We start from the raw sequence: 15,675 nt of genomic DNA, 5'->3' as shown, positions 1-15,675 counted from the left end.
ATCTAAGTGCACAAAACAAATTAACATGCATTTGAATATTTTCCACTTTGTTCAAACTCCGACAATAATCAGAGACACAGTCACACAAGCTCATCTTGTGAAATGCTTTGTCTGTCCCTAGAGTAGATCATGGAGAACCAGACCTGCTATGCCATCTGCAGCCACATGTGCTGTGCATCTTATAGGAAGCAAGTAGAGTCTAAAAAAGGGTTTTCTCAACTGCTTGAATGCTTCACTGAGGATGTATCTGAAAAATGACCATCTTAATGGACCTTTGTGAAAGAAAATGGAGCATTTCTGGTTTTAAAATAGTTCATTCAAGTCTGGTTATTCTGAGTGAGTCTCAACACTTCCCCTTCTCCCCTCCCACCTAAGCTTTTGAAAAGCATATCATATCATTATCAGGACATAATTACAGGCAGGTGTAGAGAAATCAAGGCAGCTGCATGAATTCCTACTGAGACCACAATTACTTCCATAAATTTCCAAGGTCTTAGAGGGGAAAAGCACAGCCTAATCTTAGGCACCATTGTGGTGGGGTGTGTGTACCTACTAGGAAGAGGGCAGATGGCCTGCCAGATTTGTTTGTTCCTAGTATTATATCTTGTGCTGAGCCCTGGCAGAGGCTGCGTCTGAGCAGTGGAGGGGGAGGCTGCATTCTTGCTTGTGCCAGCTCTGCTGCTATGTGCCATAGGATGAGGGAGATGACAGCTTCCTGAGTGTTTGGGGAAAAGCCGCTGGAGTCACGTGGTGAGAAGCAGAGAGGTTTCTCAACAGGGTGAAATGCAAACCTGTTGTGTGAATGGAGGCAGGGTCTCCTGGGAGTGGGATTTCACAGTCATTTGGATTAGCTACAGGAAAGGGGAGACAGACTCTTTAACAGGGTCCGGGGTGACAGAACAAGGGGAAATGGCTTCAAGCTCAAAGAAGTTGATTTGGGTTAGATATAAGGAAAAAATCTTTTACAGCAAGGGTGGTGGGGCACTGGAGCACACTGCTCAGGGATGTTGTTGATGCCTCATCCCTAGAGATTTCAAGGTGAGGTGGGTAAGGCCCCAGGCAACACTCTGTGATGTGGATGTGCCTGTATGTTGCTGGAGATTTGGACTAGATGGCCTTCAGTGTTCTCTTCCAACTCTGAGGATCCTATGATAATAATTTGGGTTGGAAGGCACCTCTGGAGGTCATCCAATCCCACCACCTGCTCAAAGGAGCACCAGCCTGGATATTAGATCATGTCACTCAGGGCCGTATCCAGCCAGGTTTTGTATGTCTCCAAGGACAGTGATTTCACAACCTCAAAGAGCAATCTGTCCTTATGTTTGACTATAATCCCTGTGAACATTAATTATACTGATTTTCATTTCCCTTGCTATAGCTTGTATCACCTGCCACTCACACTACTGCTGTGCATCCCTGGTTTCATCTTCTCCCTAACTTTACCTGTTACACAGATGAAGACTGCAGGTACACCCTCCTGCATGACCCTCTCTTCTACAAGGTGATTAAGTCCTGGTGTCCTAGCCTCCCCACTTTTGTCCTGGACTCCCTCCACTAGTCTCAGTCAAGATGTCATCATCACTCTTGCACAAGGGAACCCAAAAGAGGAGATAGCACTCCAGATACACATAGAGCAGAACATGATGGAGGGAACATACACTTCACTGATAAGAGAGAGGCAGGAATGTGTTTACTGATAAAATACAGTAAATTAACAAAGAAGACTGTGGCTTAGTAAGATTCAAGATGGAAAGATGCACCTGATTATTAACAGCATACAGAGTTAACACGTTAATCTAGGAGACCCTCCAATTGAGTAATGAGGTTCAGAGTGGACCCCTTTTCTTTCTAAGGTCCTACTCAGAGAAGAATAGGTACAACTTAATCCTCTTGTAGTACCAGGCTTGGTCAATGGTTTCTATTAAAATGTGGAGGAGGCCCTCCTGCTGAGTGACAAGGTTCAAAGCACACCCTCCTTGCTTTCCAAACTTCTTGAACTGTAGAGGAAAGGAGCCTAGGTGCAGCTGGATCAACACCTTGTCCTAGATTTGGTGAACAGTTTATGTCTAAAGGATTATATGTGAACAATCATTCTAAAAACAATCTCAGCAAAACTAACAAAGCTTAAATAAACTGTTAGACACTTACCAAGTATCTATATTTGCAAGGCATCTTAACACTAGGGTTTTAGGGATCTCTATACAGCTATAACCTCAACAGTTGCTCCTACTCTCAGGGAGATCCTGCTGTGCAACTGTCTGCTAAGCAGTAGAATTCAAGGGACTCTTTGGCAGCTTAATACTTACTGGGTAAGGTGATAGAGGAACAGTCACATTTTTAGACATGCTCAGTTGGCCCTCATCTGTTGAAGCAGGTATCTACCATCAGTTCTTCCAGCACCCAGTTTGAGACAGATGTGTGGTTTCTGTATTAGCAAGGTCTTGAGTGTAACCAGCATTGTGCACACTGTTGGCCTGAGCATGGTCTTGTGTAATAGCCAGGCTGGAGGAGGATGTTGAGCACACTATCATGGAGAATCATATCTTCATTTAACCTGTTGGCCCACTTCTGCTAACTCAGCCTTGAACATGGTAAGATATATTAAATCTGAGCACAAACTCTTCCTAAAAATAACTACTGAGATATATGGTAATTACCACATCCTTGGAAACATTCAGGCTCAGGATGAACGGGGCTCTGAGCAGCCTGATCTAGCTCTTGGTCTTCCTGTTCATCGCAGGGGACTTGAATTAGATGACTGTAAGGGAAACTGTTGATCACAGCCTGAATCTCTGATTAACCATCTGAGGCAAGCAACAAGTCAGCTGTAAGAGGACAGGTGAAGGTAATTCAACTGCGTTACTGGCAGGGATGGAGCTTGACTCCACCTCTCATAGATCCCACTTAAGGGCTGACCTCCACTAATATCTTTCTGGAGATTGTGCTTTTGTGGAGCTGGGGTTTTTTTTGTTGTTTTTTTGTTTGTTTGTTTGTTTTTTTGTGGTGAGCCTCAACATTGGCCAGCATCCATCTGAAGTGAAAGCCTCAGCACTGGTGAGTCTTTTCTTAGGTACCCTCTGGCTATTTACTCTGTGATTATAACTATACACTTGTATTATTTCAACTATACAATGACTTCCAAGGGTTTCTTCAAATGATTCTATGATCCTGGCCTCTGAGCAATATCTTATCCTTTCCTTCTTTACAAAAGTATTATGTTGTATTAAGGATGAAGATCTGTCATATCTTTGCTAGAAAGGACTAGAGCAGAGCCTTGATACTACTGTACTTTTACTTTATTGATACTGAGAGTAACTTCTTCCAGGAAGTCATTTCTGAGCAGTTTGTGTAATTAAGTGTGCAGTTTCCCTTGAAACAAATTGAGAGACAGAGGCACACAAATGCACGGAAAGATGAAGCCTTCAGCAGCTCCACACTGTCATATCATCTAGGCACATCATACAAGGAACTTTGTGCTCACTGTACTCCAGAGGGCATCATCAGAACAGCAGCTCATCATGGTTTTGAATGGCTTTCAGGGTAGTCAGTTAAATATTTAAAAAAGATCAAAGTGTTCCTCCACCAGGGAAGCAAGCATGCAGTTTTTCTAATTTGAATAATTCATTAATTTTGGACTGCAACCAGCCTGCTTCCAAGGGAATTCATGCTGGATGACTTTTGTTAATGGAGACAATTTACTGAAGGTGAAACAGTGTTATTAAGATCTTGCAATAATATTAAAAAAGTAAATTGGAATTCAAAATAATAAGATACCTAATGTAGCTTGACCTAGATCTAGAGGAGCAAATGGAAGAGTTCCTAACAGCGATGTTGTTAATGAATTATTTTTCAAAATGCCAGAGAAGCGTCCCATTAACTCTAGAAAATAAAATACTGCATGCTCATATTAGGCATATTATTTTATCAAATATTGAAAAAGAGTGTCAGAAAATTTCAGGATAAGATACATGTTATGAAAGTTAATGAAACTGTTTTATGCACAAGGAAAAAAAAGAAAATCAGCTTCAAGAAGATAAGATCAGAGATCGTTATGCATTAGATTTTATTCATTTTTTTCCTCTTCCATTTTTGTCCCTCACTTGCCGTTGGGATGCTCCTGCTGGATGTGGGGTACTCAGCTATGCACTGATCTGTTATATTCTCCAGTCTCACATTAGCACAGACCCTAACACTCCTCTGTAGTGCTGTAGGTGCTACAGACTTCTTCAGGGACTTTGCTGTGAAGAAGGATCATATAAAGCGCAAATGGCCTTCCTCATGGGCTTGCCTTCATGCAAGTTACGTTCTAGCCTACTGGCCTGGTGCTTCCTCATTTGCACTTTAGGAGTACTTGCAGTTGGTGGCAGTACACCAGTTCATAATGTTGCTGATTGTCCACCTGCATGCATGGCTACACCAGTCTGGCTGGGGCACTACGGGTGCTAGAGTGCCTTATCTCTGCCATCATATCACTATCCCTACAGCAACCCTCCACCACTATATACACTGATATTACCTCTTTAAGTTTACTAGCAAAGTTCCTAACACCTGTCCCTTCTTAGACAGTTAAGAATGATTAGATAATTTAAAACAAACTAAATAAGGCTATTAAAAGTCTGGTGTAGTGAAGCAGGATATTTCTAAGCAGAATATTGAGATGAGATCTCACCATGGCATGCATCTAGCTGTCTTTTCATAATGCTTTATTTAGTATTATGGATGTGTTTAATTTTACTCATTTCAGTAGTTCTAATGTATCTAGTCAGGCTGTTTGCAGAGTTAATGGTGTATGCAAACTATTTGCTAGAGTGAAGGGCTGATTTCCCGGCAGGGGACTGTGCAGAAATGCAAGAGAACTCCAACAACTCTTGTAAGCAAAGTCAGGTTTAGGCCATGCATATACAGCAAAAGTCTGGTGCCTCCCCCAAAAAATTGTCTTCACTGTTTGCTCTGCTCCATTCCTAATGTAATAATGCCTGTCTGCCTTGGTTAATATTTTCTAGAGGACGCTTTGCTTTCATAATGCTATTTAACAGTATAAATAAGAGAGGGTGCTGCAAGGTAGTTCTGGTGAGGACAGCAGAATCCTTGAAAGCTGCTGTAAGTAGTAATTTTTTTCCTACAGAGACTTCAAAAGCAGATCATATTGCAGACAATTGATTTTAAGACTTTCATAGTATATTAAATCTGTCTTAGCAACTGTTCCAGTGGTAAAGAGGCTTGTTTGGCCAATTGGATACAAAGCACACAGGCACAGCTTAGGCATTTGCCTGTATATTGTTAGGTGACTGGCAGGACTACCAAGAATGGCAGAGTAGGGTGTCACTGCCTTGTGGGGATGCAAGGTGATCTCTGGAGCCAACAGATCTTCAACATCTAAAGAAGGGAGTTCCCCCAACATACCTCCTGCTCTTCCCAGCTAGAGGGAACAGGCCCTGTCCTGTTCAGAGCCTGGGGATGGGTGCCTAGAGCACTGCTGATGTTTTTAAACTAATTTACTTATTGTCATATTCAAGAAGTAATATCTTTGCTTAGAGAATGGGATATCTGAGCTGTACTTCTCTTTCAGATGAGACATCTCCTTGTATCTTCTACTCATCAGACTGAAAAATAATTGAGGGGGGAGGAGGGAGAAGTTGTTTTTCAGTCACTCAGGTGAGCTGAAATTACAGTAATGCCAAACTGTAACGTTCATGTAGAGACTGTAGTTGTCAGGTGTACGCTGGACTGGAAAGCAGAAACCAGGAACTCAATTTGATCCATTCATGACTGCTGTAAATACTGCACTGGTTCCTTTTTTTTTTTTTTTTTTCTTTTTTTCTTCTGGCCTCAGAAATGCTTTTTCCGTTGGTGTGTGTAGTAGCTCAGATCCAAAAAGTAAATACCAAGAGTGCTCTGGTAGATGAGTGAGAGCTTGTGTTCCAGGTAAAAGAAGCCTAGAAGTGGGTGTTGCCACTCTTGAGGGCTGCAACTCCTGGTGAAATCTTCCATGCAGAAGATTTATTTGGGGTTTATGCAAGAAAATTTGATAGAGGGCTCGATATTTGGAAGAAATTCCTAGAATTTTTACCCAAAAAACATCTAACAGAGAAGTTTGCTCCATACAGAGAAAAGTAATGCACCCATGTAGGATTATAAGCATTTCTAAAGGATATTGTAAAACTGATTTATGTTTCTATCACAAAAGTAATTACTTATGGAAAAAGTGACAATGACTGGATTCTTTACAGAATCCAATACCCTTGGCTTGTGCTTGCAGTCTTCTCAAGCATCATGTATGTATCAAAACTCTGAATCTTAGAAATAAATGTCAAGCTGATCACTCTTGAAAAGTGCCTGAGCTCATCCTGGCACGTAATGGAAGGTATCCTGAGAACTTTCAGGCCAGCCAGTAAAGAACAAGTGCATCTGTGGTGATCCTGTGAATAGACAGTCGTGCAAGAGGTTTCTGAGATTGGTTTCTCACATACACATGTGAGTAATCAAGTCTTGTGACTTCTGTGTGTTTGAATTGTTTTAATTTCTTCTTTGGATATGACCATGAGCAGCTGAGATGAGCCCAACAGACAGTATTGATTGTAGTAGGGTCATGTCTTGTTATACCTAGTCCCCCCAGAGAGCAGCTTTCAGGAAAAAGGTATCTCAGATTTCCTCATTTGATTGTTTTTAAGAGGGAAGCAGCACCATCTGGTGAGTGAATGGCTCTTGTATTACATGACTGCTTATGTTTTCAAATAGTGCAAGTGTTCATGTTGTCTAAAATGAGATTAGTGGTGAAGATCCCTTACAGAAGCAGCATGGGATGATTATTGATCTCCAAATCACAGAGACAAAAATCAGCCCTCAAGTGGACAAACTAGCTGTATCCACAAAGAATCAGGTTCTGTCAGTTGGAAAATTTGGTCTCATTCTGCTCTAGGTCTTCTAGTGGAATTATTTTGAGGCAACAGCCAATCCCAGTTTTCTCCATTTTCTTTCTAGGAAAGAGCATCTTAGAAAAGTAATGTCTTTCTGGTTTGCATGGTAGGGAAGATTGTAATGTGCTCAAGAAATGTTATCACCAAATCTATTACAGATGAATTGCTTGAAACATCATTATCCTGCAGGGATTGGCATGTTCCTTTGCCATTGTTGAGTTTGACTGAAAGCTTTTCATGAATGAAACCTTTTCCTGAATACCAAACATACATTGTCATGGCCTGACATAGACAAAGGGAATAAAAGAAGCAGATAATTAAACTGGCTTTCTTCCAGGCTATTCAACAAATTAGTGTAAATATTAAATTGTGTCTGAATAGATCTTCACTGTATTCCCATGTATGTGGGCAATCTGACAGAATGCCTCTTAGCAAAATGTTCTTCTGAAGACAGTATGAATCTGAAGATAGAAAGCTTTCTTCAAAATTATCCTTTTCAGATAGGGAATTCCCTAAGTGCTTTTTAGCAGATGTTCCCAGGCCCTTGTTTCTTAATACATAGATAGCAACTATTTTTGGTAGGGTAACTCAATCATGAGGATAGCCTAAGGATCTGAATCTTCTGCTCTGTAAGGGAACAGTTATTACCATTGGATAATCTTTTGTTAACTTAAAATGCAGTAATAACAACTAGAATAATAAATATGAGGTAGTAGCTCCCAGTCATATTCTAAAGGCCTGCAGGATCTAAATTCCATCATGAAAGTGCCTCTGTTCTTCAAAGAATCCTAACAGTGTTACTTCTGTCTTCAGTGATTAAAAAAAGAAAGCATACGCACAAGAAAGGACCTCTGCACACTACAGCTGCTGAGTATTTCATAATCTCATGATTTTAAAATCAATCCTTACCAAGATTTCTGCAAAAGCTGACTCATAATTCTTGAATGTTTGTGATTGGCCAGTGCTCAGTAACAGATGGATTATTCACATTCAGATTGTAGTTAATTATCTGTGAATTCAAAGCTATAATAAAATGAAATTAATTCTGTAAAAACTAAACACAAAAGGCTAATATGTCATAACTGCATAGAGCAAAAATATCAGGGTAGAAGAAAACTTTCTGAAAACTGTAACCAATATTTTACAAAGCTCTTACTGCACCCAGTAGCTATAATTTTGAGGCCAAATCAGTTAAATTCCATTCCTAATTTGCACTTCAAATAAATAGAAATGCATATTTCAATGCCTACGTAACAAAACACAGCATATAGGTGGATTTGTTTATAGATATTAAACGTGATGAGTTAGGGAGCAGGTTGTGATTTAGGTTTAAAACGAAATATTTCATTCTTTCATATTCATGTTGTTGATAATATTGCCTGCAGCTGAGTAAATTCACAGTGAGTAATTTATCCAGAGGCACATTTTGACTCAGACCTGTAGATACATGGAAATAGATCAGGCTTACATTTAGCGCTTATGTCTGGGAGCTGATTTCAAAGTCTGACTAATGTATCGGATCACACATAGCTGGCTTTAAATATTCAAAATGAGAGATGTTATGTTGAATTAGAAGTGGATAGTTATACTGAGCCATATCGTTTCAGTGAGAGAATCAGAGGAGAAGGCCAAAATATAATTTAAAACCACTGTGCACAGTAATTGAAAATGTACTTACTGGGACCCTCATGGCTATTGCGTTTGTCAATACCATAGAGTTAATGCCAGCAGGTCTGTATTTTAGAAGTACTTTCATCAGACTTGCAGTTATTTAAGTATCTGATTAAAGCTCAAAGTATTTTGTTGCTCTTGTGCAAGACTAATAGTAACTAGATATTCAAATACTAATAAAATTTGATCCCTCTTGTATTATGGAGAAATTGGGACCATGATCATATTACTTTCTGACCACAACCTTTCAAGCCAAATAATACTGGAATAGAAAGGTGCAAGTAGATTAACATATCTCCTTGCACAAGTTTTAGCAAATGTAGCTCATTATTTCCTCAAATCCTTTGCAAATCTCTCACCCTTTCTTTGCACTGAATACCCAAGAAATGAAGCCCACTGGGACTCACGTTTCCAATGTCCAACTGTAAGAGCTGATACAGTGTCAGCTCTGTATAGAAATGTAAATAACACAGCCAGGAGTAACAAGATAAGATAAAAGTACTGTCCTTTGACCAGTAGAGCATCTGATAAAAATAAGGCCTTGTTTTTGTTAGTGTCATTGACTCCTTTTGCTGTGTCGAAAGTGAATCCACTCCAATGGTATGGTTAGTCTATTAAGAGATAAAATAAGAACCCAAAGTAATTTTTTAAGTGTCACGTCACTTTTTATTGAGAAAGAAAGAGAACTTATTCCTTGGAGACATAGAGCTTTATGTTTGTTTTGCTACTGAAAAACAGCCACTATTATTTTTTCTGCCTTGAAACAGAAGGCCTTATCAGCCTGACCAAAAGGTCATTTAAAGATCTCTGCGCCTAATGGCTCCAGTTCTATTTGTATGTAGCTACTGGTGGCTGTCTGTTTGTGTAAATTTTCTTTCTTCCCCTTATTTGCAAAACGTCAAGGCTTGCTCTGAGATTATTTTAGACCGTTATTGTCAATAGCACAGAAGTATTGAAGCCCCCTGATGATTAGTCATGGTGTGTTTTCTGGCGGGGTATGCTCTGTACTCTGGCCTGCTGAGGGTGCTCTGTATTCAACAAATCAGCGCTGAACTTTGCTTTTTGGGGTATTTAGAGTGAGGCAGAAAGAGCTGTGGAAGATTGGTCAGGAGGTCGGGGGAAACTAAAACAAACAAACAACATCAACAACAAAACAGAGGAAAAATAACATGCCTAGAAAGAGATTATTTTTTTTTTTCTTTTAAAGGAAATTGAGATGAGGAAAAACACAGCAGCTCTTTTTTTCATGAGAATGACAGTGACTCTTTCTACTTGATTAATTAGTTTATCTTAATAATATATTTTCCTTTTCTCCATAGAATAATACAAGAAGATGAAGACTGTATTTTATATGTGTTTGCTTCTGGCTGGGCTTCATGCTTTTGCCTATGGTCAGCTAACGGCCAACCACCACAATGAACATGATCCAAATGAACCTAACGACCATATCCATCACAGTGCTGAAGCGGCTGCTTGCCTTAAACTTGTGCCAAACAATGCTGACTTTGCATTTAAATTTCTAAATGAGGTTGCCCTAGAAGCACCTAATAAGAACATTTTCTTCTCTCCTGTGAGCATCTCTGCTGCCTTTGCAATGCTGGCCATGGGGGCTAAGTCAGTCACCAAGACTCAGATCCTGGAAGGACTTGCATTTAATCTTACAGAAATTCAAGAGCAAGAGATACATGAAGGCTTTCGCAATCTCATGCACATGCTGAGCCATCCTGAGGGTGGGGTACAGCTCAGCATGGGGAATGCAATCTTTCTAACAGAGAAGATGAAACCGCTAAAAAAGTTTTTAGATGATGTCAAACCTTTGTATCAAGTAGAGGTTTTTGCTACTGATTTCAACAGTTCCATAGAGGCTAAGAAGGAGATCAATGATTATGTAGAGAAGAAAACACAAGGGAAGATTACTAATTTGGTTGATGAAATGGATCCACAGACCATAATGCTCCTGGCTAGCTTCGTTTTTTTTAGAGGTAAGTCATTTAATGTTTGTGTTATTTGTTTTTACCAAATGATCTCATCAGCTGCCTTACTGGGAAATTGTTCCAGCAGAATTTTTCAAAATGTGGGACTGAAGCACCTTGTGATGTGCTGGAGTGAAGGAGAACAGAAGAACCTTACATGAGGAGACCCTGAGGGCTCAGTTCAGCCCAAGGCAGATGCAGGAGCTCTGCTCTGGGATGCAGCCTCAGTACAGCCCTAGCACACTTTCACACTCCAGTTACCCCTTATTTTTTTCAGTTTTCAGTAAATGCATGAATGCTTGTCTAATATTTTAGAAGTCTGAACAAACGTGTGCTATTCACTGGCTTAATTTATTATATACTGTGAAAACCTATTTTTTTTCTTCCTGGAGTCCTTGAAATATGTACACGCAAACATTTACATATGAAAGAAGCTACTGATAAGCAGAGGAAGGCATTTTAAGGAACAAAGTGGAAACAGTGTTTCCAGTGTGGATTTCAGGATATGGTATTAAGATGACACAGCAGCACTCGGATATAAGATCCTACATCAATTTTTATCTACAGATGATGACTTATTATTAAAGTTATTAGGAATCAAATACAGAGTACAGATGCTGTCTGGTGAGCCCTTAAATCACAATTTACAGAGAGACCACTAAGATCATGTGAAGAGAGAAGTAATGGAATCTAATATGCTCTCTTGACTGAGTAAAAGATTCTTTCTTTACTGTGACACACATCATAAAATGGTAAGTTTGAAAACTGAATTTATGTATTGGAAGAATAGGTGCATACAACTATTATATATATTATATATTTTATATATGTTATATAAAATTCCATTTATGATGAGATGAGACATGGGATATTCAGCTGTATTTCCCTTTCTGTATCAGGCAACTGGGAAAAGCCTTTTAAACCAGAGAACACTGAAGAAAGGGAGTTCTTTGTGGATGCTGAAACTACTGTGAAAGTTCCTATGATGTATCAGGTTGGCACATTTGACTTGTATTTTGATAAGGACCTGCCTTGCACCGTGGTACGTCTTCATTACAGTGGAAGTGCTACTGTGTTTCTAATTCTGCCAGCAAAAGGGAAAATGAAGCAGTTAGAGCAAACTCTGGACAAGGAAAAAGTCAAGAAATGGTCAGACCATCTATTCCGGAGGTAATCTGTCAGTCAGTTGCAGCAGCACCAAGATCTATATACTTTTTTTCCTTTTTTGGGAATGCAATACTAGAGGTTTGCTGACTCTGATACCTGAGTGGGTTGTTTTTTGCCTGTGCATCCTAGTTATAAAAATCTTTCAGTTGGTTTATATTTAACTTTTCCCTTGTTGATGCCTAAGTGACCTTATACTTCCCCATCAGAGCAGATATCATTCTGATGGGGTCTTGAGAGTGCTGAACAGTAATCCCATATAGAGTTTCTAAAACCCAGTCCACTGACTGAGAAAGTGAAAGTTCTAAGGCAAAATCCCTAGTCACATCTCAGCTAATATGTTCTACCTTTATATATGTCACTGACACACCAAGACTCAGAAATATGTCTAAACCCTAAATAAACCATAACTTTGTATTAATTTGTAATATGCCCCATTCAGATATTGTCCTTACAACGACCATTACAGTTTGCAGTGGTTGTTAGAGCAGGCTGGTGACTGATTACATGCACCCTGATTTTCTGGATTTCTGTTTCTGAAACTATGAAAATCTAAGAAGGGGTTCTGTCAGCTCCTACCATTGAAACTAATGTCAGTTAGTATGTCTTACAACCTTGTTTGACTGAGAGGAAAGAGATCTAAGCACCAGTTGATGAGTAATATCAAGGTAATACATGCCTAATTTACCAAGCTCTGCCCTGACTCTCAACAAGGCTTTGCAATTCACACCCATGATTCCTGGCTTATGCTATAGAGATGCTGCCACAGTTAATAAAGACACAGTGAGCAGCAAACTGGATGTGAGCTAATATGTGAGCTGTGGAAAATTAAAAAATGTAATTTTCAGGTGCAAAATTAGGAAAATCCATATCTAAATAAGTTCTTTGTGCATGCACCTTCAAGTCCAATATATAAATAAATTCTTCATAGGAGTTGCGGAGAACCAAAAGACAATTTTAATTTTTCTAATTTGATTATTCTAGTGCTAATAAGCTTAGTCCTATCATCTTCTAATACACTGGGAAGTATCACATAAAGATGGCAGCAGTGGGGCTTGAATTCTGTTCATTTTGGCTGTTCAGCAGGTTTCCCCAGGGAGAGATAGAAGATGTGAGCTACTTAAAAGGCAAATCCTGCAATAGGTGCCTAGAGGGCTCTGAGGGCCCCTAGACAGCAAATGAAAGAAATCAAGCAAAAAATGCAGTGAGCAGGAGTTGTACACAGGTAGCCTGGAGGTGGTGCAAATCCCATCAGGAGTATGCTGGGGGATACATTTTGATCTCTGGAGCTGGACAGAACTTGTTCTGCATGTCTACCCTGTCTGTATCTCACTGCTGAACACAGACTCTATCACAGCAAGTGTGCAGAGGAGAGATGTTAGAAGATTGGGCACCCAGTTTAGATGTCAGGATGAAGGACGTCCCCTGAGTCATGCCAAAGCACTGCTCTGGTTTGAATTGCTGGGCTTTGTCACATCCTTTTCCCAGGCAGAACTGTCTGTACCCTATTTCATGTCCTTCCCTGATTGAGTGATATGGGCTGTCACCTCTGTGTCTCATCTTTCCTGACTGTAAAGAGACTCTCATTATTGCCCACCTTCTCTCAGTGCTCTCATATTTGCTACAGCAAAACACCAGATAGATATCGTTGTTATTACTATGAATTACAGCACCTGTATTACCCTGAGAAGAGCCAATAATCAGATTAGTGCTCATTGTATTTTTATGGATGGTCCAGCCCCCTGGTATTTGACAAACATGGGAAATGCACAGCTTTCCTGTGAACATTTACCTCTGCAAAAGATCTCTTGTCACCCTCTGCATTTATTGTTTTTAATTATTTATATATGTTTATTTTTTGCCTAACAGCAAAATACAACTATACCTCCCCAAATTTTCTGTCTCTGGGCACTATGAAATAACAAACATACTTAGCAAGATGGGAATTGTGGATGTGTTCACCAACCAGGCAGATCTCTCCGGCATCGCAGGTGTCCCGGAACTGAAGGTTTCTAAAGTAAGTCTGTAGCCACCAACCCTTTTCTTCCTTTCACAAACACTTGTACCTGTGGTGTCCAGAAATATCAGCTAAACACAGCTCTTGGCTTCCTAGCTTGTCATAGCCAGGGTTATCCTGGCTTCAGTCTGTAAATTCACAACCAAGGGGAGTTTGGCTGTCAGTGACAGTGATCAGATTAGTTTGCTGCACAGTTCTTTTTCCCAAGGCTGGGAGATTTCCCAGGGCAAGTGGATCTCCCTGGGTGTATCTGGAGCGTGAGAAGCATATCAAATCTCAGCTCCTCAAGAAGAGCTATAAATGTTCCTACACACACCACAGCCCGCCCTACTTGTCTGTTGACACAGTTTTGGAAGTGCAGATCTGACCCCCTCTAACATGTACCTGAAAAGTGGACAAGAGCAGAGCAGCACTCTGATCACCCTGGGACACAATGGCTGAAGACAGGTATGAAGCCCTACCAGATCTGAGGGCCAGCTGGGCACAGGCACCTTTCTTATCTCAGCATGAGGAGGAAAGGCTGGTGAGAGGCAGTAAGAAGAACAACGGAAAGAATGATCAAGGAAAATCTCAAGATTAGGGGATGCAATTTGGATAAAAGAGATTTTTTTTTTTTATTTATTATTCTTTTATTTGTGAATGTTGTGGCAGTTTATCTTGTATTTGCCCAAACAATCCCTTTTCCTCCTCTTCAGATGCCTCCTTTCCTCAGAAGTAACTGGGCAAATAAAAGCATTTGACCCAGAAGAAAGCAGAGTCTGTTCTCCACTTTTCATTTATCTCACAAGAAGCTAAAGAGCTTTCTTTTGCTCTGTCCTGGTCTTCATTTAAAGCAGCTGCCTACAGCAATGCAGCTCACATCTCTTCTGTGCCTACAAGTCGTCTGTGCAGGACCCTCCAACGAAGGAGAGATTTAAATGGAGTCTGGTTCATCTTTCAGCTGGTTGGTTTCTGCCCAGTATGACTGTGTTTTCTTTCTTCCTAGGCTTTCCATAAGGCTGCTCTGGAAGTTAATGAGAGAGGTTCTGAGGCAGCAGAAGCAACTTCTCCTAAAATGATGGCGCTGACTCTTGCTCCAGTCATTGAATTCAACCATCCCTTTCTGATGCTGATTTTTGATAGAGACACAAACAGTACTCTCTTCATAGGAAAAATATCTAACCCAACTACCACTAGCACAAGTGAGATATGAATTCTAACTATTATTATTAATTAAAGAAGTTGTGAAACTGTATGACATTTATTTCCATTTGCAACAGTGTAGTGTACAGCTCTTTTTCATCAAGTGTTCTTATTCCAAATCATTATAAAAAATTCAACATATTGATTTAGGAGGGAGTACAAAAATTGTTTTAAATTCATCTACCAAAGAATGACTTTTTTACTTGACATAAAACAAGGAAAGACCTGCTAAGATTTGCCAATATTCAGAGTGAAACGTTTGTATAACAGTGGAATATTACTGTTTAGTTTTAAAAGGAAGTGAAATATTATGACAGCATCAGGAAACATTGCAGGAGCAGCCAAATTGCTTGGGTCACAAAAGGCTTTAGCCACATGTTGAATAGTGTCTATGAAATTAGAGCAAGGGTGATTTTATCAGTCTGATACATGTGAGGAAGACTAAAGCACTGTCTCTCTTTCACAGCTGAAAGGAATGTTCCCTTTTTCTTCCATGTTTCTAATAAAAATTCTCCAGTTAATTGTCACACTTGGTCTTTGATTGGGCTTTTTGACTAACTGCTCATAATCTCTGAACAGAAAACTTCGTGACCAACTGACAAACACTGATGGCAGGAATCCTGGTGAATGAGATACACATGTGCTATCCCATCTTCCTGGCTCCTTCCTGCACTCATCTCCATCTGTTACAGTGACTCTGTGGCCTGATAGGCGCACAGAAATAGTTCCTAAAGCAACCTGTCTGACCACA

At 40.0% G+C, this 15,675-nt stretch overlaps 1 protein-coding gene across 2 annotated transcripts; it reads left to right on the top strand.

Moving 5' to 3' along the window:
• The first annotated feature begins 5,069 nt into the window (after nucleotides 1–5,069).
• LOC107315236 (alpha-1-antiproteinase 2-like) lies at nucleotides 5,070–15,451 on the top strand. 2 transcript variants are annotated; one of them, XM_015865370.3, is made up of 6 exons: nucleotides 5,070–5,100; nucleotides 5,570–5,655; nucleotides 9,908–10,570; nucleotides 11,461–11,731; nucleotides 13,595–13,742; nucleotides 14,728–15,451. In XM_015865370.3, the coding sequence occupies exons 3-6, from the start codon at nucleotides 9,922–9,924 to the stop codon at nucleotides 14,932–14,934; spliced, it is 1,275 nt and encodes a 424-aa protein (XP_015720856.1). In that variant the 5' UTR covers nucleotides 5,070–5,100; nucleotides 5,570–5,655; nucleotides 9,908–9,921; the 3' UTR covers nucleotides 14,935–15,451. The 2 variants fall into 2 exon arrangements, with proteins under 2 accessions (XP_015720856.1, XP_032300715.1); XM_032444824.2 differs by lacking the exon at nucleotides 5,570–5,655.
• Nucleotides 15,452–15,675: the final 224 nt, after the last annotated feature.

The sequence above is a fragment of the Coturnix japonica genome, chromosome 5 (genome assembly GCF_054131305.1).
Source record: "Coturnix japonica strain WE chromosome 5, WE-NBRP24, whole genome shotgun sequence".
NCBI classification, from domain to species: Eukaryota; Metazoa; Chordata; class Aves; order Galliformes; family Phasianidae; genus Coturnix; species Coturnix japonica.
The sequence above is the reverse complement of the archived record's forward strand: the minus strand, read 5'-3'. Positions and strand labels throughout refer to the sequence as shown.